The sequence below is a fragment of the Podarcis vaucheri genome (genome assembly GCF_965113315.1).
Source record: "Podarcis vaucheri genome assembly, chromosome: 8".
In the NCBI taxonomy this organism is placed as follows: domain Eukaryota; kingdom Metazoa; phylum Chordata; class Lepidosauria; order Squamata; family Lacertidae; genus Podarcis; species Podarcis vaucheri.
The window spans coordinates 68,607,862-68,634,719 of NC_138766.1; the positions used below are offsets into that span (position 1 = coordinate 68,607,862).

The 26,858-nt window shown below is 39.6% G+C and overlaps 1 protein-coding gene across 3 annotated transcripts in view; it reads left to right on the top strand.

The window, feature by feature from the left end:
* TMEM67 (transmembrane protein 67) overlaps nt 1-18,927 on the top strand; it is a gene marked incomplete at its 5' end in the record, with an annotated part of 33,149 nt that extends 14,222 nt beyond the window's left edge. For 2 of the 3 annotated variants that reach the window (XM_082233638.1, XM_082233639.1), the window contains 16 exons: nt 682-805; nt 1,268-1,373; nt 3,306-3,362; nt 3,472-3,570; nt 5,380-5,478; nt 5,870-5,956; nt 7,599-7,698; nt 8,591-8,730; nt 9,540-9,680; nt 10,766-10,846; nt 11,427-11,543; nt 12,161-12,277; nt 13,825-13,929; nt 14,469-14,571; nt 16,117-16,259; nt 18,696-18,927. In XM_082233638.1, the coding sequence (XP_082089764.1) occupies nt 682-805; nt 1,268-1,373; nt 3,306-3,362; nt 3,472-3,570; nt 5,380-5,478; nt 5,870-5,956; nt 7,599-7,698; nt 8,591-8,730; nt 9,540-9,680; nt 10,766-10,846; nt 11,427-11,543; nt 12,161-12,277; nt 13,825-13,929; nt 14,469-14,571; nt 16,117-16,259; nt 18,696-18,776 (1,700 nt within the window). In that variant the 3' untranslated portion in view covers nt 18,777-18,927. Of the gene's footprint in view, nt 1-681; nt 806-1,267; nt 1,374-3,305; nt 3,363-3,471; nt 3,571-5,379; nt 5,479-5,869; nt 5,957-7,598; nt 7,699-8,590; nt 8,731-9,539; nt 9,681-10,765; nt 10,847-11,426; nt 11,544-12,160; nt 12,278-13,824; nt 13,930-14,468; nt 14,572-16,097; nt 16,260-18,695 lie in introns of those variants that run through there. The other variant, XM_082233640.1, reaches the window with a different exon arrangement.
* Between the last annotated feature and the right edge of the window lie 7,931 nt (nt 18,928-26,858).

Here is a 26,858-nt window from a genome sequence, read left to right on the forward strand (position 1 = left end):
CCGCGCAGAACTTGTGTGCGGCTCTTGGGGGCTTTTCCTACCTGCCTCCCCCCTGCATTCGCTCCATAAGACGCACACACATTTCCCCTTACTTTTTAGGAGGGAAAAAGTGCGTCTTATGGAGCGAAAAATACGGTAACTGCAATTTACTGTTGCATGTGAACTCTAAACTATTTTTTTAAAGAAGCCAGCTTCATGAACCACTGCTTTAAATTGATAGTTTCAGTAAAGCATAATTAAAACTAACCACAGTTTGTCCAATTTTCTCATGGCCTCAGCAGAGGAAGGATGGGGGCACACAATCCTGAGGTTCATTCACATAATGTTACACCATAGTTTAGTGTTATGTCCAAACAAGTTCATTGAATTCAAGGAGAATTTGAAATGTAGTTTATATGAAGAGGTTGTTGATTTTGAAATGAGAGTTAGAATTTTGATAGATCGTTCTTATTATAGCTTTCCCTGTTGAATTAGAAGCATGACATAGTAAAACTGCATCTGAAAACAAGGAAATGTTCATTTCTCTCTGAAAATTTACTTGCCCTAGTTTCTTTACTACTTATCATTTTCACATGTTAATATTTTTAAAAGTGTAGTTCATTATTTCTTCATTACACTGCTACTGTTATATATTTAAGTTTTTTGCTTTGAAAAATTAATTTTACAATTTTTTTTTTAAAGGTAGCAATATGAACAATTGGCTTTTGACACGTCGAATGTTTTTGGTGGATACTTTAAGCGGACAAGAAAATGACTTAGGAAACCAGCCAAGAATAATCAGAATTGCTAGTGAAATAACAATAAGGTGAGATCACATGACAAGATACTACCAGCTATAGCGTCCCAATTATAAATTTGACATTACCATGATTAACTTATAATTTACTTGTTATCATTATTTACCTTATTTGTTTTGAGAAAAGATTTAATAAATTTTGCAAGGCACTTAGCATACTAACAATGCAATCCTGCATGTGTTGGCTCAGAACTAATGTGCTTTTAAAATTTAATGGCATCTTGCCCCTTTGGGAATGGAAGACAATATAAAAGGAAAATCCATTCTGTATATATGGTTCACTTCAGAAAATCAACAGTTCTTTTACTGTAAGGCAGACTAAAATTTATTAATTTTTTTGACTTTGTGTATGCACATCACAGTTGATTATTATAACCATTGTTAAAATAAAGTTTTATTTATTACTTTATTGTCTAATTTCTCATCTCCTTTTATTTCCTTGTTAACATTGTGTTGTGTATATTTCTGCAGTATTCGTCTTGTGCCTAACACTCAGAGAGGAGCCATTTATCCCCCTCTAATTACAATTGCGTACAGTGATGTTCTGGTTCAGAATCCCAGTGCTGAGAATGTGGTGGTGAGTTCCTTTGTAGCTCCAGCAATTACTTGAATTTCCCTGGCATCATTCAACAGTAACTCAGTCAATCAATCAAAAATGGTATAGGTGAGGTACATAATGCCAAAGAATTGAATAATGAACACTACAGTATTTATGAACTAGCAAAAATAATATGGCCACAACAGTACAGATTTCACATTTTAAATTAACAGCAAAATCAGGCATGTTTTTAAAAGGGTCAGAATATACTGAATAAAAATAAGCCCTTCCTTCTTGTACCCTGCCTGCCTAATGACTGCCCAAAAAGCAGCAAATTCATCTATGAAGATTCTTCAGCTTTGTTCAAACTTAATGGGGAAGAAATGGTTCTGATGAACAAGTAGTAGTTTCTGCTTTCCCCATGTGTGTAGCTGTGTTGGAGGCAACATTTCTCTGAATACCACTTGCTGGGAACCACAGGTGAAGAGAGTGCTGTTATGCCCATGTCCTGCATTTGGGCTTCCCATGGGCATCTGATTGGCCTGTGAGGACCGGTTGCATGACTACATTTGGCCTGATTGAGGAGGCTTTTCTTCTATTCTCATGTGTATGGTCCTGGTCCTCTACTCCTCTTACTTCTTGGTTCCTAAATAGGGCTGCCATGCATCCAGAATTTCCTGGACATAGCTGGGATTCATCTTTCAAAAATGGCGTCGGGGTGGAATTTTCAAAAATCGCTTGAAATGTCCAGGGAAACCCAGTTGTATGGCAGCCCATATCGGAAGTGTTGTATATTTTTGTTTTTGTTTTTATTTCCCCCATAATAGCTTATAAACTTAACTTTGCAAAAAAATAAAAATAAAAGCTCAGCCTTATAATTGCAACCAGCAGTTACTCATTGCAGGAGCAGTGATTGCTAGATGGGCTTGAGCAGTGGTGTCACATGTCCCCAGCTACACCGTGGTCCACTGGTACCAGTGGCTGCCTCTACCAAACAGCCCAAAGCTTTCCTGGGTCTTGATGACATCATCTTTAGGTAGTGTAGTGTCATAGACACACAGAGACCACAAGGCTTTATGAACCAAATTTAAAAGCTTACTTAACAAGGAGGTTATTCTTAGGTAAAAGATTTATCTTCTGAATGGTTGCAAGCACACAAATCAATCCCAAAAGAGCAAAAGGATAATTAAAACAGGATGAACACATCTAGCTAATTTTATCTAAATGGTTTCCTGCTGGCTAAAATTCTGGTAGGGAGCTTGAAATTCTTCAGATCTTCCTGGGAGCCACCTCTCTATCTCTCCAGCCTACCCTGTTTCTTATATCCCAATCCACAAACAAACCAAACATCAAGAAAGTACACTTCAGTCTTAATTCCCTCTGCAAGTCAGACTGCCTGAAATCCATACTTTTAATGCCTCCTGAAGTGAATACCTGCCAGTCAATGTTGGCATTAGGAAGCAAATTAACTCCATAATTCCCAAACCAAACTATCTACAAGTTTTGCAGAGTTCACTCACTGAGTATTGGCATAACTGATCTGTTGTAGTATCTTCCAGATCCCAGATAAAATTCTGTATGTAGACCATATATATTGGCAGGCATTTCCAATGCTATATTCATTCCTTGGTTAAAAAGAATTTTGTACAATTGCAGGCAATTTTCATGCAAAGCTAGTATTTCTGTTGTCGATGACAGTGTTATTCATTCCTTTCAGCATGGTTTCTACTGGAAAAGCTATGCAACCACAGCTTTTCTTACTGTAATTCTCCCTCTTTTCATGCTTTCATGCCATCAAATTCTTGTGCCAAAACTTTTAAAAGTGCTCAACATATTGAATTAGCAACCCTTAACTTAACATTCTGTTTTACTTATTTATTTTTTATGTATTGTAATTTAATGCAGCATGAAATGTGGCATTCAGGATAGAATGATTTATTGGAGTGTTAATGGAATTGTTTCACTGTTCAGGTTTCCTTCTCAGTCAACTATGAAATGAACCAGTCGGAGGCTCGCATTCAGACTGATGTAAGTTTTCTCTCCTCATCAAATGTTAATTCCTTTACTGTATGCTTGCTGATTTCTGTACAAAATGCAGCAGAAGCATAACTCTTGATTTATTTATCTTTTCCTGCAGATAGCTCTAGGTGTTTTGGGTGGCCTGGCAGTTCTATGGTCCCTTCTCAAGACAGCTGGCTGGAAGAGGCGTATAGGGAGCCCCATGATTGACCTACAGGTATGAATGATTGGGAATCCTAGCAGATAATACTTTTTACACATAATATTTACAGTTTTATATTAGTTTGGAGGTATCCAAAGTTCTTCATGTACATAATCCCAGTAATCTTTACAATTTTTGTAAATTGGTCATTGTTATTATTCCTATATAGTGGATGGGGAGGGCAAAGGTTAATTAAATCCTAGCGTGTTAATGACTGAGGACTTAAGTAGTACACACACTTGACCACTATACTACACCATACCAACTGTTGCAGGATATATGTTTCCAATCGTAGGTCTTCTTCTGTGCCTTTCATGTCTCATGTTGAGGAACGCATCAGAGTAGATACTGGGGGTTAACTTGGGTAAATAGATCTAGGGAGATGTTGGGAGAATATGGCTGTTATACGGCCCGAGTATCTGGTTTGAACCCCTGAGAATCTTTACAGATCATGGAGGATTTTGGTGAAATGTGAAAGGAGACCCACTAGGAAACAGTTTATTGCCAGAAAAGGTCAGGATTGTGAACCAGAAAGATGGTCACATCATAGTAAGTTGTATGAAGGAGAGCCAGAGATCAATGAAGCCAAAGATGCAGATAATTTAAGGAAGCAGAGACTGATAAGTGGGGAGTAATGGACCACAGAAATCTGCCTTTTGCCAAATCAGTCCCTCTTGGTCAATATTGTTACTCTAAATGGCAGCAGCTTCCCAGGGTTTGAGACCAGAGTCTTTCTCAGTCTTACCCGGAGGTGCTGGGAATCACTTCTGGGGCTTTCTGCATGCAGTTTGTTCTCTGCCTCTGACTTCCAGCCCTTCCCCAGGCTAGATGTAGGCTAGGAGGAAAGAAAAGCTAAGAAGCACAAAATGGGAGCCTGAGCCAAAAACACTGAACCCGACCTTCAAGCTTTTACCTTCTAGTCTTTTTGTGATTGTAAGCTGTTCTAAACTGTTTTAAATGTTGTATTTTAAATTGATGTAATCTGTCCTGGATCTGTAGAGTAAAGTGCAGGCAATAAACTAAAATAATAGCAGAAGGGTTCAGTCAGGAATAACCAAGTAGGTCTGGTGGGTCAGGGAAGCTTGAGTCATCTGCTAATGAAGATCTGCTGTATTGGTGGCTTATGGAAATAAATAGTTGGGCACTGGATCCATAGTACTTGTTCATGATGCTTTCACATATCAGGATGACAGGGAAAACCCTGACTTTCTTTGTCTTACTGTTATAACTATGAAGTGATGGTAGCAGATAATCCTTGGAATTCAAAACAAATGAAGAATAATTGTATTATTCTTTAGCCGCTCCTCTTTTTATTTGATAATGGTTGCTTTTATAAAAAGAGACTACGCAGAGTCTTTTCATTTCAGGGGGTGATTTTTTATTCTATTTTTAAGGCTATAGCTAACAACGTTTTCCAATTAAAGATTAATTATCAGCTGATAGAGCACAGCAACTTTAGGTTAGCTCTTCTGTTACCTAAGAACACGTCTGGACAACTTTTTTTGAAGCAGCACCTCTGCCTATCCCTGCAAGTTGCCAGTGTGACTCAGTTCACTGAAGGATTACTGGAGGTGATGAAATCCACATGGCTAGTGTAGCAGTATATAACTGTGCATCACATTGCACAAAAGCTCCAGTAAAAAGTGTGGGTAACTGTTGTCTAAACACAGTTCCAAAGTCAGGTGCCTCCCCATTTTCTGAATCACTGCATAAAGTTACTAGATACAGGTGTAGAGACCCTATATAAGAATAGCATTTCTGTCTGTCTCTGTTGGGACACCTTTCTGTCATTGCACCTAACACATTTGTACTCTGATGTTGTAGACAGTTCTGAAGTTCTTGCTATTCTACTCTGGCGACCTTGCAAATGTTTTCTTCATCATCTCAGTGGGAACAGGGATATATTGGCTTATATTTTTCAAAGTAAGTTTCATCATATTGTGTTTTTCTTTAAAGATGAATAAACAATTGTTCACATATAAATGTTAGATACGACATCTAAATGTTTGTGTGTTTTGTTTTCCCTTTTTGCTTTTCTCACCAGACCATTGAGGCAAGTTGTACCTGTAAAATATTCTCTGTATTTGTCCTTTATACTTTACCTCTTCCTCTAACTTTAAAAGTGCATGCAGTAGTAAATAGAGCTAGTTTTTCTATATATATAAAATGCTCCAAATCCTAATTTTCATCAAGCTCTGGTAACTTCAGCAAAAGCAACCATTATTTTAAATTCAGTTGTAGAAATTGTATGATATGATTCAACATACATGTAGTTGCAGCTTCTTTGATTTAATGAAGACCCTTCACTCCACAGGCACAGCAGTATGTCTCTGTTCTCTTACCATTACCAAGTCAAGAAGACAATTTTGTTTCTTACATTGGATGTGCTTTTGCTCTTAAGGTAAGCAGTAGGGCCATGCTCTGGATTTGTCTGAGCCCTGAGCAGAAACCAGCTTGTTCAGAGGGACTCGGGCATCAGGTGAGTCGGATACAGAGAAGCCTCTTGCTGTTAAGCAGAGGTACCAATACGTCCTGACACAGGGAACTCTTTTGCAAGCAAATTCTCTGCAGACCCCTCCCCTCGTCAGTTGGGAGAGGAATGTTTTATTAGGTTTTTTTAACTAATTAAACATAAGCCTTGCCCCCCAAACTATGTTGGAACTGGATCCATGGTGGGGTGAGTGTTTCCCAGGTTAGCCCTGGGAGGGTCACCCAAATCTCAAGGGTAGGGGGAGCCTTGTGCAGAGCACTAATAATTAAGTTGCCCATCTGATACTGTGGTTAATTTTGTCTTATAAATGAGAAATCGTATCAGGGTTAGCATTTTTAGCAAAAGTTCCAGGTCTGCTGTTTTCTGGAGAAAGAAAAATAGTTTCAGTGGTAAGGTATCACTTCTTTATTTGTCTTCCAATAGCGAAAATTTTTAAAAAGAGAGACCTAACAGCAAATACAGGCAAATTAAGTAGACTGGCCTTTGCTAGAACCTGAGAGGGGACTTGTATGCAGAATTTTGACTAGAAATCCAAGCCAGACTCAGCCCTGCCTCTAAACTGTAGTATTTACAATGGACTACATTGGAGGACTGTTGCAAGCCACACTCTCCCATTCATACCCCCACCCCAGCTGCTGCCTTGCAATACAGAAATAATGGGTTATTGACACTGGCAGGACACATTTGTCTTTCAGTGTTTTAAAGCTAAACAAAAATATTTTTTTCAAATGAAATAAAACTTGATTTGGAATACAATGTTTCGTATCCAACATTGCTGTCCCACTAATGCAGCAGATTTCCACCTGGGCGACAGAAGGCTCCTCTTCTCTCCTCTTCCCTTCAGCACCCCATGCTCTTTCAAAATCTGCTCCAGATGTTTTAAGGGCACAGGAAGAGTAGAGGAAGAGCATCAGATGCAACCCAATATCCAGTCTGATTTTGCAGAGGGAGAACTGCCACTGTCCAACCACAGCTATGCTACAAACCATGGGCATCAGGTTAGCCCCTTGGAGATCAGTAAGTTGAACTAGGGAGGGCTTTGGTCTGATCCAGCAGTGGTCTTCTAATGTTCTTATGTCCCATTGAACTCAATGGAACTTGCATCTCCATGTGAGTAGGATTTGCACAGTGACAGTCCCATAGATTTCAGGGGGGCAGGTGTAAGCACATGTTCTTTCACAGCAATCTTTGGAAGTTAAACGTTCCTAATTTTTAACTGACCCTGTTTACAAATTTGTAATAGTTTCAGAGCAGGGATGAGTTAAATTGCCAAACTAGCAGCAGGTTTCTCAAGTGAAACTACACTTTAATATACTCCCCATGATCTTGAGTTGCCACCACCAACCCTAATGCAGCCAGCTCCTGTTGATGGATATAAGAAGTGGAAATATTAATCAGGAATGAGTTTTTATCCTACTTCTGCAGCCAGGTTTTCTGGATTGCAACAGAAATTGTACAATTCTGAATGATGACTTCCTGTTTTTAATTAGTTGTCTTCCTGTCCTAAATGCTAATTTAGGTTTATTTTTGTTTCATTAAATGGTTTCCTTAGGCACTGCAGTTTTTGCATCTGCTTGTTTCCCAACTTACGGTAGATATCTTTTTCATCGACTGGGAGCGCCCTAAAGGAAAAGTTCTTAAAGCAGTTGAAGGTATGTGTTCATACAACTTCTCTCAGCCCTGGCCAGCATTGTTAGTGGCCAGAGATGGTGGGAGTTGCAATATCCAGATAGCCACAGGTTTACCATCCCTTTTCTATGTGAATGTGTGGAACAGCCCCAAGAAATTAGGAATATGTCCCAGCTGTAGTCAGTTAAGATACTGTTTTATTTGAATGTGGGCAACACCTAACGAAGTAGCGCTGTTGACGCAAGGATTTCCACCTGTGCAGCAGAACTCCCCCCCCCCACCTCCTCTCCCCGTGTGCCCCTGGCATCCTCTGCAGAAGACATTTAGGGGGTGTATGGAGAAAGTGCAGAGTTTCCTTGCAGAGTCTGAAGTCCTTGTGCTAAAAGAACTTTTGCATTGGATACCACCCCTTGTGCTGCTGCTAATAACTGGCCATGTTCCTGTGCTTATGACTTCCTTTTAAAGCACTAAATGATTTGCGACCTATATAAACTGACTGGGGCCCTAAGATTGGCTCCAGAAGCCCTGCTCACAGACACACTATTGTGTCCCCCTCCCATGGGATATATGTTTGGCCTTCTATTTTTAATTGCTTTCAAGCAGGCATTAAATACCTTTTTAGTCCTATCTGCTTTTAATTACTGATAATGGTTTGAAGTTTTTTATGGGTTATTTCTTGGTCTTTTACATTATTTGGATTGGGATATTTTTAATTCTTCTGTTTTCAGTTTTCCTGTCAATGTATTTTATATTTTTTATATTATAGCTTGTTTTTGAGATTACTGCTTATTATATTGTGTTAAAATGTATTTTAATAGATGCAAACTGCTTTGTGGAAGCTATTTAAGCTGGAAAAGCAGGATATAAAAAAATAACATTTAAGATCTTTACAGTTTGAACTATGCTTCTCCACAGGAGAAAATGGCGTAAGAAGTATTTCTGCACCTGTGAGCATATGGAGAACGTATTTCATAGCAAATGAGTGGAATGAAATTCAAACCATCAGGAAAATAAATCCTCTCTTCCAAGTGCTTGCTATTCTCTTCTTCTTAGAGGTGACTTTCAGATTTCATTATCATTCTTTTGATTTTTGATCTTTCTAAGTTGTATCTTAAAAACAAATAGCATGACACAACTAGACATCAGTTTTAATCTATTCATCATGCAGCATCAGCTGAAATACTTGCTCTAGCTGAATTAAATGGTTAGCAAATGCTTTCTCCTGCACACATAATGAGAAGGCAGGTGAGGACTAATTGTCTTGGGCATATATTATTAGTGAACAGGACAAGAGCTCTGTTAATGCTGTTTCTGTGCAACCTGCAGAGCTATTACTAGTATTGCCTTCATTTTAGACTTGCTTTTCCATAACAAAACTTTGCAGATTCGGTTCTTGGCTGCCAAGTAGTATTTATGATGCAGGAAGTGAAGCAAGCTGCTCAGCTAAATACTTGATATCATAAAGCAGAATTACAATCAATGTGCATTCATCGGAATGGTCAAATCTTTAAGTTCCGTAGCTAAAATTATCCTGTTCTAGTGTTAATTTTTGCTAAGTCTTAACTAAAAATGGCTCAGCTGGCTTTGGAAGGGAGATGAAATTGTTATATTTTTATTTTATAGAATTCTCTTCCGGTTTTATCCAGCATAATCCACTACATCTGCATCATAATTGCAAGTCTTTCCATAAGTGTAGAATTATTATTTTTATTTGAATAAAAGTAGAGATCAATAAAATATTACCTCATGGTCAAAAATATTGTGTTCTGTTATTTTACTGTAGAAGTCCAGCAATTTAGAAGTTCTTTTTTAATGCAGATTACTAATGAAATATCTTTTGTTATTTTCAAAATTACGCTTTCAGGTTGTGGGGTTTTCAAATCTGGCCTTAATGGATTCTTCTTACAGTCTTAAAAGGAGCCCAGAAAGTTACATAGCTCCCTGGAGTCGTATTCTGAGATTTGGCGTGTCTGCTGTCCTTTGGCTAGTGATTGCCATAATACAGGTAGACCTTTCCATTGCCACTATATATTTAACTGTCTTCACTTCAAGTTATACAGATTTGCCTTTGCTGATTTTGTTGTTGTTAAAAGATTATAATTCTGGTTGTATTGGATGTCCTTGGAAAGGCACAAACTAAGTATTTGTTTGTTTCTACATTTTTCTTTATTTGGAGATCTATTTCCATTGGGAAGAATGTCGAAGTTGACATCCATCAGTTATTAGCATAAAAGGTCTCAGTTGGTGTTAGTGATCTGCTCTAACAAAACTTTTTTGTACACGTGTGTGTACAAAGAGCAGACATGCTTTGTGACATACCTATGAACATACAGTGGAAAATCAACTTTCCTCTGGAATTCTATTGGTGGGTTTGAACTTTGGAAAGTTCAAAAGATACTTGAAAAAAGTGGTTTAAAATGTCTAATTGCAATTTGAAATACATGTGCTATTGGAAATAGTTCATACAGAATCTGCAGATAAGAGAAGATTATTGAAGACAAAACAAAGAATGGGCCTCCTTGCAGTTTTCACACATAGTTGAAAGAGAATAAAAACAAAGGAGGGGAGGAGCAGCAGCAGCAGGAATGCTCAACTGAGAGTGCAGTTTCCAGATTTCTCAAGAAAGGAAAAAACACACACAAAAACAGAATTGCTCAATCACCTCTAGGTCATTAGTCAACAACAGGCATAGGCAAACTCTGCCCTCCAAATGTTTTGAGACTACAATTCCCATCATCACTGACCCTGTTAGCTAGGGATGATGGGAGTTGTAGTCCCAAAACATCTGGAGGGCCGAGTTTTCCTATGCCTGGTCAACAACATAGGGGCAGACAAAACATATACAATTGCCCAGCATCCCAGACTGAAGTAATTTGAGAGCAACATACTACATCCCAGCTTTTGCTTATTTTCTAAATTACCCCCATCTTCTTTGGAGGAGGCAGAATGCCTTGGACGTTATAAAACAATGGCATAACAGGCAGCTCATGCCTTATACTCTTATGACTGTTTCTGTTTAAAACTGGCTCCTAAAGCAGAGAAATTGAAAGTGCACATCCTTAACTCATTAGTAAATCTGATTTGTTACAGGTGATTTACTTTTCTGTCTTCTATGAAAGATTTATAGAAGATAAGATAAGGCAGTTTGTTGACTTGTGCTGTATGAGCAATGTAAGTATTCGATCATTTTATGCTTCCAGTTAGTGCCTTTCTCTGTGAAGTATGTTAATGCTTTAGAATGCTATAAATATGTAGTTAGTTTTGCTCTAACAGATAGCATAGTATAGCAATTAATAAACCAGAGTTGCTGCTCTTTATTCCACCAGTTCCTTGTCAAAATCTCAACAGGGATCTCACTTGTGTAACAAGGAGAAGACAATACTATATATAGTTTAGTAGACTCAGGGCCCTCAACAGTAATTTGAGAATCAACCCAGACCTCTCATTCTCACTCCACCAGTCAAGTGGGGAAGGGGGGAGTGAACTATCTATAAGCACATCCTCTTTCTCACAGATTTATAGATGCCTAGAATAAAGATATGCCAAGTTTCAAAATATATTGTATCTCACTAACTGCATCATGGTGGAACGTAACTCATAAATAATAACTGCAAAATAGATTTGTTGTCCAGAATTTTGCTTTCTTGTTCAAGTAATCTTCATATCCATTGAAAAGAAACACTGTAAAGTTATATTACTATTTGAATCTGTACTTTTTAAGATGTTGAACTTTATTTTTCTTACGTTGTAGATTTCAGTCTTTCTGTTGTCACACAGATGCTTTGGGTATTATATTCATGGTCGGTCTGTGCATGGGCATTCAGATACCAATATGGAAGAGATGAATATGAACCTAAAGAGGGAAGCGGTATGTAAAACAGCTAGGAAGGGGAATCCCAAAACTCACATATATCAAGAATCCATGCACAAGAACTTTAGTTATTTTGTATTTCATTGTACAGTACTTCAATATGTGCTTAACTGTTGCCACTCTTGGGGGGGGGGGTGAGAGATATTTAAGAGTAAGTCAAGCAATAAAGTTGGTTGCATTTTCTAGAATCCTTTTTACACCCTCATATTTTTTCTTGGTTATAATTTTGAACTGACTCCCATGTTTTATCAACAACTGCATCTGAAACTCCACATCCTTTCATAAACAATCTATCACACCAGAATGGGATAGTGATGTTTCAGAGAAACAAATAGAAACCACTCTTTTACACACCCGACTTATTTGTCCTTTGTATCCTTGCCCTAATTTTATTAAGTTTGTCTTTTTTCACTTTTTTCTTCTCTTTTTTTCTCTGGCTTGTAATTAGCATTTCTAGTGCAGAACAGCAGTAATAATTATTATTATAACTTAACTATCAGTACAAAAGGGTAAAAGCAGATGTTGCTCAGTTTCAGCGGAATGGATAATAAATTCTTGAGTTCATTCCTTGTTCAAGTTTGTTCCAGCAATTCTGCTTAATGTCATCTCCTTAGGAAAATCTGTGTAGTCAAAGAGGCTTGTTACCAAACACAGATGGTCAGACTTTTCAGATTTCCATTTCAAGCAAGATGAGGCAGCAGTATGACAGGATCCACGAAACATTAACAAGGGTATGTATACTATTGGCAGACTTGCTGTGCTGTCCTCTGTGTTTAAAATGTCGATGTCCAGACGGAGTCTAGTTCAAGAAAGACATAGAATCTTCCACATCTATTTTTCTTAATCTTATATATCCTTTACAGCCAGTGCATCTTCATTATTCTGACCATGCATTGTGCATATGGATCATTCACACACAGACAAAAATAGATGATATGAGTGAAGTTTACATTGTGCATCTGTGTGGAATGCTTGCATGTGAACTGTGGCCTCCCAGGACAGCAGAGCCTTTTGTCTATGAGTATCGTTTTGTGTCTGGGTCCTTTAAGTATCCGTGTGGCAGAACCTTGATGTCCAAAAACTGAAATTGAAGATATGACACAGGGTGTAGAATGCTGTTCTCGTGCTGGTACATACCTTTAAAGCCTTACTTGATTTGTGCCCCAACTACCTTAGGGACCATCTCTTCACATACCAGCCTGCCTATGTCTTAACATTTTCTGCTGAGTTCCTGGTCTTAAGTGTTGTCCTCCTCAGAAGTACAGTTTATTTACCCATGCATTTTAATTTGTACAACCCCTTAGCCTGTGTTATAATTGTATCTGCTGTCTTATTATAATTATTTCTAGTGTGAATGTTTTACTATATTGTATTAGGTTTTATACAAATTATTATCTATTTTCCATCCTGGAATCAGTTTTGATGAGACGTTGTACAGAAATGTTTCAAATCAGTCAGTAAGTATTCATACCACCAGTCATTAAAAAATGAGATCACGACTGGACTTTGATAGAACTTCCTGTATTTTCAGCTGTGTCTGAATTTCTTCTACAGTCATACCTCGGGTTGAATGTGCTTCGGGATGAGCGCGTTCAAGTTGCGCTCCGCGGCAACCCGGAAGTAACGGAGCACGTTACTTCCAGGTTTCGCCGCTTGCACATGGGCAGACGTTCAAAATGATGTATTAGAGTATTATTATTATTATTACTTTGGAAGCCGTCGTGCACAGAAGCGACGAAAAGCAATGTGCGCGTGTGCAGATGTGCCGTCGCTAGTTACGTTTGTTTCTAGATGTGAACGGGGCTCCGGAACGGATCGCATTTGCATCTGGAGGTACCACTGTACTAGGACCATCTTCTGGTGCAGTGGATTATTGGGTACAGTGAGTGGTTTAGAATTTTGTGCACTCTTATATGATGTTAAAGATAATCTTCTGAAGCAGGGAGCCTCCTGTATTCACAGAGGCCTCCAAAACACGTGAGAAACCTCTAGAAGAACAGGAAGCTTGCTGCTTCCAAAGATTGTCCTTAAACTTGTGCAGGCTAATCATAATGGCAGCTGGAACTAGTATGTCTTGCATTTTAAATTAACACAAATATCAAGCACCTGAAGAGAGCTATAACCTTAAGGGCATCTTTCAATCAAGTATTTTGCTGCAAGCCATATGTGTCTCTGAGCGTGAATGCAGTCGGATATTTCCAGCTAATTTACGCATCCATTGTGTCAAATGAGACCCTGTGTGCATTTTAAAATTATTTCTATTTCTTTTTCTCCCCAGAAACAGGGTCCTGTTAGACTTTTGAATTCATCTGCAACTACATTTGAGCAGAGTACTAAAGCATATCATACCATGAATAAATTTCTAGGCTCATTTATTGATCATGTAAGTATCACAATTAACATTTAATAAAAAGATTGAATAATGTTTTTGATATTAAGGGGTTGTGATTTAGCCTCCGTTGTCATCTGATCCTGTAGAGTAGAGATTGTGCTGTGCAGATGCTGGTACACTGCCCTGCAGTCAACACCACAGAAGTTGATCACTTGTATAACAAGTTGATACAAGATCCCCTTACTTACTCTCTGTTGATTTTCCAGTGCCTTTTAATAAATTTTGTTTCTTTGCATTTGGAAAGTCTTTGGCCTGATCCTTTTTCTTTTCTTTTTCTTTTTTACTCCCTCGCTGAAATGTTTTTCTTTTTGTAGTTTTCTATTCTGCTGCTTTCGATGTGTGTTGTATTTCTAAAGTTGCTATATTCTTGTTGTTTGCTTTTAATTTGTTACATTAGCTGTCTTTAGTTCTTTATTCTGAAGTGCAAAAGTAGGTTATAAATCCCTAAATAAATAAAATAGTGCTTTTCTTTGTTTGTTTCTTAGAAGTGCTTTTATAATGAAAAGTTTGTTTTGTTTTTCCACTTATAGGTTCATAAGGAGATGGATTACATTGTAAAGGACAAATTACTGCTGGAGAAAATCCTTGGAATGGAGTTCATGGAACCAATGGAAAAGAGCATCTTTTACAATGGTATTATCAATCTAGATGTTAATTTTTTATGTTAGGTGAGCAGATGAATCCTAATGGCTTGTGTCTACATGAGTCCCAGCAATTTCTTTGGTTTATTTTTTGACCAAGCACTTGAATGCTACTGGAGCATGCCAGAAATGCATCAAGCAGTATGGAGTTTAAATTCTCCAGTACCTAGGAGAAATGAAATTTGCCTACAAATAAATGAATCACATAATAGTAGAAGAAGTGAAGGTATATCTGAAATAGGAAAAAACATTGTTATTCATCCATGTAAGAAAAGCTTCACTAGCAATATATGAGTCTGCTGGATAAGGTCAGTGGCTCATCTAGTCCCAATTGGTGTCCTCTGCAAATTTGATGCACATCCCCTCAATTCCTTCATCCAAGTCATTTATAAAGACATTGAACAACAATGGGCCCAGGACAGAATCCTGCAGCAGCCCACTTGTCACTTTTGAGGAACTATTAATAAGCACTCTTTGGGTTCAGTCAGTCAGCCAACTACAAATCCACCTAACGGTAACCTCTTAGCCCACATTCTGCCAGCTTTTCTGCAAGAATATAATGGAGGACTTTGTCAGAACCTTAGCTGAGATCAAGATCAAGAAGGCTGAGATCAAAATACACTATGTCCACAGCATTCCCAGCCTTCTCTCTCAACTTGATGTCAGGACTTGAAACTTCCTCTTAGATGCCAAAGGTGTCTTATCCCACAGTGTTTGTTTAGACAGAACCTGTTTCATCTTGAACTTTGTAGTCCTTCCAGCACTGCACTTGACAGGCATAACAAAAGAAGTTTCACCTGTCATAGTGTTAGCCATTAGTTTAGGACTTGTTCTGCTGCAGCTAAAGCTGATGTCCAGAGTAGTTGGACTACTATACTTTCTTCTGTCAAAATGGAAACCAGATGCTCCAAACTGTATTTTTATAAATACTGATTTTCAGAAAGGTTTTGAATCTCTGCAATGTTCTGGTAGAAGTTCCTGAGACAGTTACACTGGCCAGATAACTAAGGGTTACCAGATAATGTAGTTGATAATGACACCATAAAGTTTAGATGGCATTTATTGGTTGCTAAATTCTTAGTCCTATAATTTTGAAATTTATGTGCATAGCTCATGTTTTAGTCATGCTGGATTTGGTATCTTTAAAACATATAATTTTAAGGTGGAGTGTTTTTGTTGTTGTTGTTCTAAGTTATATAATAAAATATACTCAGAGAGATCAGTAAGAATGTTCAGAATGAGTCTTGGTAATCGGCTTCTGATTTTTAAACAGTAAGCACTTAATGGACATCTGTGCACAATGGGATGTCATGCAATACAAAGCCATTTTATAAAATTAAGTTTTTACAGCTTTCACAGTAAAGGAATGAAATAACTGTAGCTATTGCAGATTATTATGTTTCTAACTTTTGGTTTCAGTTTACTTGTTTTACTTTTGTTGTTTTTATCCATTCTCTAGAAGCTTTTCTCCCATTGTACCGCTTTTTTGATGCAGATATTATACATGTTTTTCAACAGCTTGTTTCCTTATTTGCAGATGAAGGACATTCTTTCAGTGATGTGCTATATTATGGCAATGAAGCCACACTTCTCATCTTCGACATGCTGTTTTTCACCATCGTGGATATGGCCACGCAAAGTTTTGTTTTAGCAGCTGTCCTGACGTATTTGCAACAAGAGGTAAGCCTCTTTATTGGAATGGAGTAGAGAATGTTGTTGTTTTTTAAATGATAGCATATAGTAGTTTGTATTCTCAGTTATCTACAAAATGTATTATTATACATCACAGATAATTGTTTGTTTATTTGTAAGATTGCTAGGCACTGTTAAAAAAAAACAGGTGCTGCAGACTTGCAGTCCTAAGAGTAAACACTGCATGTTGGAACAAAACAGGACTCCAATGCTGTGGAAGTTTCTACTGGAGGCAGTGTAGGAGAGATGTTTTTTACTGCCCCCCCCCCACACACACACCAGCACCACCTCCCAAGCTGCTCCCAAATATCTCCCAACCCTCCAGAGCTGCTTTTCAGGGCATATAGGGGAAAGGAGAAATGAGCAAAAATCATCTCTCCCCCTCCCTTCCTCCAGTGGAATCTCATGTAAGCAGAACTCTACTCACTGCAAACCAGCATCCAACCCAAAATACATTGGGGGAAAAGGGAAAGAGTCTATGGTAAAATTGAATGACTTTTCCCATTGAAGACTAACATATGCCAGATAGAATGTATGTGTGTATCAGGCCTATCATCCCGGCTAATTTATCCCTCCCAAGGAAGGATATTTTTAGACTCTCGTCATTCCACTTCTTGTTTCAAGTACTGTGCTAGCAGATATTGTAAGTTCAGTTGGGCTTTTGCAAACATCACCCTCTGCTCGTCAATTAGTGCAAACTGGCAATTAGTGCAGAACTGTCTAGTACTGCCCCACTTTCCAATAAAATCTGCATTGTTCAAACAACAAAGGTGCATGACTGCTGTATTTCCTACCAACTCTTAAAATGCTTTACCACATGGCCTCTAGGATTTTCAAAACTAGGATTCCTAAACTTGTTGGTTTCCAAATTTCGAAAGGATATCAGACCCATTAGCCTGACCTAGACAAAACAGTTTATAAAACTGAGCCCCAATCTCAGTACGAGAACACAATTCAGTGCTGGCACTGCAACCAGTCCTAGCCTTGGCAGGCCTCTTGCATACTGCCTACAGGCAGACTCAAATGAAAGGGAGCATTTGCTACGATTGGTGGCTGTTTCTCTTCATTTCTGGTGAGGAGATCATGCTGAGGCCCCATCATCTACCATTGGGGCATACAGTACATACTGCACAATGGTCAGTCATAAAGCTGGGGGTTTTCCCTTCATTTATACTGTTTAGCTATGACAACCTCTAAATGGTGTGTATAAGCAATAGAATACAAAAAAATGTAAAAATCAATAAAACTATAAAATCAGGTTTCAATTAAAATGCCTACTGGAATTTAAAAACAAAAACCTTAAGAAGTTCAAGGTGGGGGGGGGCTGTCTGACCTCAACCAGAAGGGAGTTCCACAAAACAGGGCCACCAATACTGAACACACCATGCTTTGTGAATATGAACCATGCATCTGAGCTGTGGGGGAACCGTTAACAGTGACTCCCCTGAAGACCTCTGTGATTAAATATGGATATAGTAGAACCTCTCCTTACAACCGCCTCCACTCGCAGACGTTCCAAGTTGCGACCAGGGCAAACCCAGGAGTAACCGGCAGGTTTGCCGCCATTCGCACATGAGCAGGAGTGGGCAATCGCTGCCCGTGCATGCGCACATTGGCGCCTCTCCCAGCGACCCGTTTTGCCATAAGGACGGGCCTCTGGAATGGATTGTGGTCGTGAGTAGAGGTTCCACTGTATAAGGGATTAGGTATTCTGGACCCAAGTTGTTCAGGGCCTTGTGAATTAATGCACAAACTTTGAACTCAACCTTATGGGGCAACAAGTGCAAGCTTTTGAGCACTGGAATTATGCACTGACCATATTCTGTCCCCATCAACAGTCTAGTCACAATGTTTTGCACCAGCTGGAGCCTCAGACCAGGCCAAAGAGTAGCCCCACTTTGATGCATCTCTTCTAGGCTCCCTTGACAACGAACACCAAAGTAACAATAAAACCATAGAAACACTTGTTTGTTGGTTCGTTTTTGTCTCACATCTCTATTGTAACATTAACTGGATGATCATTATGAAGATCTTCCCATAATAAAGATGTTTGAAGTTGACAGCACAGTTTTGAACTTGATAACAAGCTCTGTTATACTAAATTTGTGGTGTGTTTTTTTAGAAGAGTGGTCTGGAAATAAATTGTAAACAGTCCCCTCACTATGAAAAGCAGCTTGCTTTCAGGCTACTGTTGGGGTGACCAAACAACAAGTCTTATTTTCAGCCTTTTCCAGTTACTGTTTATTATGTGAGGTGCTTAACTTGGATTGATCATACTTGGCAAATCTAAGACAGTAACCTTAGATGAGATTAAAGAGCATCTAGCATTAGCTTAACATCCTGTCAAATAAGGATTTGCTGCTACACATGGAGTATTTTGTACAATTTATGCCATAACATCTGAAGTTGGCTTTATCTTTTCAGATTTTTAGGTTTATTCGTAATACAGTTGGACAGAAGAATTTGGCATCTAAAACTTTGGTGGATGAAAGATTTCTTATATGAAAAGACTTTCTGGGAACTAATTACGGCTTTAAAATGACACACATACACAAAGGATTTGCTTGCAGTACTTTGTAAATATTCATGTGTAGAATCTTTCTTTCATATTGTGTACTTGAAAACTGTTTTGGATTAAATAAATTTGTACTTGTAATGGATAGTGATTATTCACATGCCTTAAAAGGGATGCCAAGATACAGAAAGATGTCACTGTCAGTATTAAAGCTGAACCCATGCATTAGTTTTGCATATATTTTATGTGTACAGTGGTACCTCGGGTTAAGAACTTAATTCGTTCTGGAGGTCCGTTCTGAATCTGAAACTGTTCTTAACCTGAAGACCACTTTAGCTAATGGGGCCTCCTGCTGCCGCTGCACCGCCACGGCACAATTTCTGTTCTCATCCTGAAGCAAAGTTCTTAACCCGAGGTAATATTTCTAGGTTAGCGGAGTCTGTAACCTGAAGCGTATGTAACCTGAAGCATATGTAACCCGAGGTACCACTGTATGTGTACATCTCTTGTGCAGTGTTTTAAGATTTGTGGGTAGGAGCTGGGTGTGTATGGAGAAAATGATCAAAAGGTAGAGGATTCAGGTTCTTGTGTACAATGAATTTTCTGGATTGAGTACAGGGGGCACTGAAGCAAACTGCATGTAGATACTCAGTTCCTGTGCTTTCAGAGTTTCAGAGGTAGGTGTGATTTCATAAAGTTCAAGAGAAGCCTTGCTCTTGCCCAGTTTGTAAGAGGAGCATTTGAAGCACTTCCTGATTTCAGGTTTTAATGAGAGAAGAAATTAATCCTGTGTGGGACAGCCCTCATCACTCACTCTCTCTTATTGTTATTGCTGTATGGGCTTGAACCACAGATGGAATAAATCAGGAGGTCTCTTAAAAACAGCTTTGAAGTGGAAAAACACAATTCATATATACATGACTGACTAGCTACTGTTCCTGTATTTCGTATAAACAAGAATGTTGTGTGTATTTTCCCAATCTGCTTCATGTACTGTCAACAAAAGGATTCTGGAATTTTGGCTTTTTAGCTGACAGTTTTGCTGATCCATTAGGTGAAGGAGTACAGGGTTTCACCTTCCACAGAAGAAAAAATGCTGACAAGTATAAAAATGTGCTGATCTAATTAAACACTAGATGTGGTTTGGGCAACAAAACAAGCCTCCACTGCAGGAGTCAAGGGCTAGAAACAGGGCATGCCTGACCTAACAGAAAGAGAATATGACAACCGGTGACTCTCAGAACTTTCTGCAGACTTTCTGCAGCAATGCACACTAAAATGCAAACTCATTGAAATCTGGTGAACTGAATTTATAGTGGCAATATTTACACATGCACTGTTAAAGTGTGTTCAGATTACAGAATTGGGTTTCCAAAGAGTTCGGCCCATTTTAATTTTTGTTGTGTGGGACAGCATGCATCGGTCTATACAAGCTATACAGTGGTCCCCCGCAAGACGAACGCCTCGCGAGACGAAAAACTCGCAAAACGAAAGGTTTTTTCGTTTTCAAGTTGCCTCGCAAGACGAATTTCCCTATGGGCTTGCTTCGCAAAACGAAGCTTGCCCCGCAAGCTCCGGGGACAGCGTGTCTTCCCCGCTGTCCCCGGACCTCTTTTGAAGCAAGGGGCGGCGGGGAGAAGCGACCTTCTCCCCGCAGCCCCAGGTCCGGGGACAGCAGGAAGCGCAGCACGTCTTCCCCGCTGTCCCCAGACCTCTTTTGAAGCAAGGGGCGGCGGGGAGAAGCTATCTTCTCCCCGCAGCCCCTTGCTTCAAAAGAGGGGACAGAGCGGCGCTTCCCCTCTGTCCCTGGACGGTCTCCATAGGAACGCATTGATTGATTTTCAGTGCATTCCTATGGGAAACCGTGCTTCGCAAGACGAAAAACTCGCAAGAAGAAAAAACTTGCGGAACGAATTAATTTCGTCTTGCGAGGCACCACTGTATATTTTTTAAAAAATTATGTAGGTTGCTTTTTATTTGCTAGCAGCTGTGAAGATGTCCCCTTGAATTTCTCCCCCTGCCTTGAAGCTGTTGCAAGAGCAAGGTGAGAATTTTAGAAAGCACACCAAGAGGCACCTCACGCAAGCAGCCTCCATCAGACTGCATGTCAATCAATTCCTCACACTGCTTCTGTGTGCATCCTTACTATAACAACTGGCTCTTTCCTTTTTCCCATTCAGTATAAAATGTTCAGTGCCTCTTTAAAATAATTCTGGCAGAGTAAACTTCACATTCCTAATACGTTTCCTAGGCTGTGCTCCCAACATATTTTACTTATGAGTAATTGAGGAAATGAGCATTTCCACTGCAGCAGAGTTCCTGCCTGTGCCTTGTACTGTCAATGAGTCATCAAGCAGATTAAATTCAGAATGCCATGCATACTAGACTTGGGGCCCTTGGAAAACGACATCTCTGGCAAATGCCACTACAACATATGCTTAAAAGTTCATGTAAAGAATACTTAGTTATAAATTGTTTCGAAAATATTGAATACTTTTTCACCATTATTTAAAAAGAAGAAATGGGTGGCATATTTATGCCTTGGGATCAGTGTGTCGAAAATGACCTGTAAGTGATCTTGTCTGAGCCAATCCACTATAGCAAGATCCTCTGAAAAGTAAACAAAAAAACACTGCTCCTTTCTCCCCCACACCCCGCTTGCCCTTCTTAAAATAAAATCAGTTGAGCTTATAATTACATAAAATTAAAAATGCAACAAAGTGAGGAAGGCTTCAATACCATGAAATAATAATAAGGGGAAACTATCAAATCAGGTTGCTAAATGCCTGTCTTGAAATGTTCACTCGTTAAAATCTCAAGACTGGCAAGTTTCAGAGATGTGAGATGGTGCAAACATGAACCCAAAGCAAAGCTTCCTCAGTGAATTTAAATTGGTTTCAGGACAGTTTGCACAGGAAGAGAAATTCCCTACAATTTACATGTCCCAGAACATTACAGGTCAAAGCCAGCCCCTTGAAGAGTGTCCAGAAGTGAAATAATGCAGTTTAAAAATAAATCTTAAATAAGTCTGGCAGCCCATGCCCATCTAGCAGTGAGCTGCCAAATCCTGCAGCAGCTGGTACTTTCAAGCACTCCTCAAGGTCAACCCCAATCAGAGTACGTTGCAATAGTCTGGTTTACAAGAGCACAGGGCACAGCAGTTAAATCCTTGTTCTGGTGGGGGGAACAAGTGCAATGGATAAGGGCGATTCTGAGATACCATCATCACCTCTTTATGTCTAATTTTGAGGCTGAACCAACAAAAATGGTTTGCAAGCCTTTTAGTTCTCTTCTATGGCGACTGGTTTAGGATGAACCAACTGGACTCGAAGTGACTGAAACCAATGCAAATGTCAGATGGTCTCCATGGTTTTAAAACAATATAATCAAAAAGGGTGATAGATGATGGGAACATAGGAAACTCTGTACTGATTCAGACCATTGGTGCACCTAACTCAATATTGTACACACTCACTGGCAGCTGCTCTCCAGGATTTCAAGCACGAATTTCCTCCAAGCCCTACCCAGCCATCTACTGTGTAACACTGCTAGTTGCTGTTCTCCTTGCTGCTGTTCTCCTTGCATGTTCATACCTCACTCCCCCTTTCCAGTGCCATTGCCCAGGGGGGGAATGAGTGACCTTCCCTTGTTGCAGTAGGTGTGTGCGTATGTCTGCAAGGTGCCCTCAACATTTTCTCTGGTTTGGAAATTATCCCATGGGCCTCAAAGGGTTTGCAACCCTTGGTTTTATGCCTTGTCCTTGATTTCAACCAGGTCACCCTGTTCCAGGTATGGGGAAATCTATGCCCCTCCAGATGTTCCTGGACTACAACTCCCATCATCCCTAACCACTGGCCATTGAGGCTGATGGGAGTTGGAGTCCAACAACACATGTAGGGCCACTGGCTCCCCAATCCCTGCCCTATTTAGACAAAAGGCATTAAGCCCAACAGTCCCTAACTCCTGGTTTAACCACTAGTCTTTTGGAGATGTCAGTATTTTGTTAGCGTGAGGTGCTGGCATTCTCCTTCTTCAGCATTCAGCTCTCTTTCTAGAAGTTAAATCTCTGGATGCAAATAAATTGTCTCTAGTACACAAACAGAAGAGCACATGGGCATGAACACTTAATGGCACCACACAGTGTAGAAACCGCCATTAACAATCTTCACCTGCTGAGATACATTTTCAAACAGCGCTGTATTGCAAAACAATTGTTTCCCTAATATATAACTTTAACAGAAAGAACAAACATCCCATTGGCTTTGAAATCAGTGGAGAGGCTGTTTGCTGAGTAAATAAATACAGCAAGTGCTGAACTGTCTTCAAGGACATGTAATGGATTAAGACTTTCTGGGGCTTGGGCAGTGATGCTTTCTAAGCATCAGGCAATGTGAGAAAGCTGCATCAAGCAGCAAATCTGGGAGGCAGTTTTGAACCTGCTTCTTGTTGCTGTGCCTTTAGGGGAATACTTCTTGACTTTAGGGGACTACTTGCATCTGCTGTGCCTTTAGGGGACTACTTGCATCTATGTTCTGGCTCAGACTACATCTGTAAGTAAGCAGATATTTATAAAGGAAGAGCCCATCAGTGCCCTCTTCGCCAAAGGAAATTTATCTAAAGCTCAAAATGTGTTTATTTTCCCATGTGTTGGAGAACCACCTACCAAGGAGGAGAAAAACTGTGCACACAATAAGCCTAATGGTAGCTTCAGATCCTCTTTTAATACTGTCCGGTCAATAATATCAAGAGCATTGTGAGTTACTTTGAAACCAAACAATGACAGCAAGAATGTTGACCATTAAAAGAATTATGCCATCCTACTACTCTTTCCTTTAAAAGGTGGTTGATTAAAGAAGGGAAATTAGAAAGATCTGAGCTGAGAATGTGTCGATTACAATGTTTACAAGGCAGGCAATGCTTCGAGACTTGGACTAAATGTCCCCATTTTGTGGGATTTTAGAAGACAATGTATAATTTTTTTATTATTATTAACTGAATTTATATACAGCCCTATATCTGCAGGTCTCAGGTGGTTCACAGAATAAAATCAGAATATGAAACCACAAAGTACATAATCAAAATAAAACAACAGCAACCCAATATCCTCTATTTATATAGAGGTTTTCCTGTCTTGAAAATACTTTTTGTATATTTTCTATATTATTTGATGGAAAATATAACAAAATATGCTTAAGAAGGAAAAGGTCCAGAGCATTCATTCTGCTGTTCAGAGGAAGAACACTAACATTTCAACGGTACTAAAATAAAGGCCTCATATCTTGTCTAATGACATAAATGAGTAGCTGCACTGCTTGCTATCTTTTTTGTATTCAAGACAGAGTCACAATGACCCAGTTTCTTCTTATCTTCTCCCAGTTCCTTCCTTCTAAGATTTCTGCCCTGGAGCCAAGAATATAGTTAGGAACATTAAGCAACCTTTGCTCGTAGCTCTATCTCAAATCCTGCGTGCAATATCCTGCTAACCCAAACATGGGTTGTCTGGACACAGGAATGTAAATAAGATAACATGAAATAGGCTTAGGATATTGTTTACAGATGCCAGGCATTCAGAATTTTAAGTATATTGTCTTCCCTGTGGTTGGTTATCATCAAATATGTAAAAAGATAGGGGGCTGACTGGTTTCATTTTTAAGAAAAAAACTTGATACAGTTCAACAAAATGAGAGAGTCTGTTTGACCCTTCCCATGCTGGTTGTGGCTAATAATAATAATAAATTTTAATTATATCCCGCCCTCCCCAGCCGAAGCTGGGCTCAGGGCGGCTAACAACAATACAGTGGTACCTCGCAAGACGAATGCCTCGCAAGACGAAAGAGTTTTCCGTTTTTTGAGTCGTTCCGCAAGACGAATTTCCCTATGGGCTTGCTTCGCAAGACGAAACGTCTTGCGAGTTCTTGCGAGTTTGTTTCCTTTTTCTTAAAGCCGCTAAGCCGTTAATAGCCATGCTTCGCAAGACGAAAAAACCGCAAGATGAAGAGACTCGCGGAACAGATTAATTTCATCTTGTGAGGCACCACTGTAAAATAGTACAACGTTTTGTAAAGGGATTAGAGTCCAACAATATATGGAGACGGGTGTAGGAAGGGGGGGCGGTGAGGGCGGTCCGCCCCAGGTGTCATCCCTGAGGGGGGTGACAAAAAGGCACACCGTGGGGGGCTCGCCCTGCCCCCCCCCGGGTGCACAGCATGCCGCCTCTGTGTGGAGAGCCACAGGGTCCCCACTGCTGATCTGCAGAAACTTCCTTCTCTAACCATTGTTTGGTTATGTTTTTGTTATTACATCTTATATTGGTAAAATAGGACTGTGGTTGATCTCAAGCTAAATATTCGTCAGCAGTGTGTTGCAGCTGCAGAAAAGGCTGGCGTGGTTGTAGGCTGCGTTAATACAACCGTAGTTTCCCAAGTCACAAGGAGGAAGGATGGGGAAGAAATTTAACTCAGTTCATGTTTAAAAGAGAAAATGCCACATTTATATTTTCCAAAACAATATGTGAACTGAAACACAGTCAAATTTAAATAAAAATTTTAAAAACCCTGCTTCAAACTGATGTGGAAATGGGTAGAACTGAACTTAAAAGGGGGGGGGGGACTAGGAGAAACCAAAACTGACAGATTCTCCAATCCCTACTTTGTTCTGGGTAAACTGACATGTGATTGTTCAAGTTGCTATATTATTATTATTATTATTATTACTATTATTATTATTATTAATATACCACCCTATATCCAGAGGTCTCAGGGCAGTTCACATAAAAAGATCACAATATATAAAATTAAAATAAAAGCAATAACCCAATAATACCTCCCCCCAAAAAAGAGCCACATTTTAAAAGGGTATGGGATGTTGATTAGGTCAACCAAAGGCCTGGTTAAAAAGGAACATTTTTGCCTGGTGCCTAAAGGTGTATAATGAAGGCGCCAGGCGAACTTACCAGTGGAGAGCTTTCCACAGACTACAGTATACTATATCTACACTGAAATATTTTGGCTTTCCGGTTCTATGTAAATCACTTGATATTTTGTTTTTTCCTTTAATGAGGTACAGTGGTACCTTGGGTTACATACGCTTCAGGTTACATACGCTTCAGGTTACAGACTCCGCTAACCCAGAAATATTACCTCGGGTTAAGAACTTTGCTTCAGGATGAGAACAGAAATCGCGCTCCGGCAGCGCGGCAGCAGCAGGAGGCCCCATTGGCTAAAGTGGCGCTTCAGGTTTAGAACAGTTTCAGGTTAAGAACGGACCTCCGGAACGAATTAAGTACGTAACCAGAGGTACCACTGTACTTGCTGCTGGGTGCTGTAGGAATTCCTTGGTCTGTGCCAACCCATCTGAAACTTAAACACAAATATATTTTGCTGCTAGTCTCATATATCCTAACCTGGCCGGCACCCAGAACAGGCCACGTTTTGAAAATAAGACATTTCCATGACCTCTGCAGCACACAGGCTTGGGTGGCTTTTCTTATAAGAGTTTCAGGTGGGCTCTTGTGGGCACTGAAAGGTGAGGCAGGCTATGCAAAAAGAAAAAGAGAAAAGGGATGAATGCAAAGGCAGGAAAAAGTGCTGCTTATATGGCTTCCAACCCATGTGTGATTGAAACTGAGTAACCTGGATGGCTCTGGCGCCTGGAGAATGACAAACGGCAGCTGTGATCGACGTGTTGCTCAGTCGGTTCTCAGAGCACACAGTTAGAACAGGTGGCCTCAATGAGCTCCGGGCATCTCGGGGGAACAAGCTTTAAAATAACTCTGATTATATAATATCAACTCAAACCAAAGAAAATGAGGCCAAGTCAAATTAGTATGTCCCAGCAAAACTCCCACAAACCACCCTATGGCTGCCCGAACTAGTAATTCACAATAAAGAAAATAATAATTGTCTATTAGGACCTATGGGTTGTTTCCCTTTATTTAATTTCAGCTGCCAGGCTTTAACTCAGGAGAGAGGAGCCTGTGTGGTTCTCTGGACGTTGTTGGACTCCAACTCCCATCAGCCCCTGCCAGCTCCACTGATCTATCTATGGTATAGCTGGTGGCTGTTTATACCGCA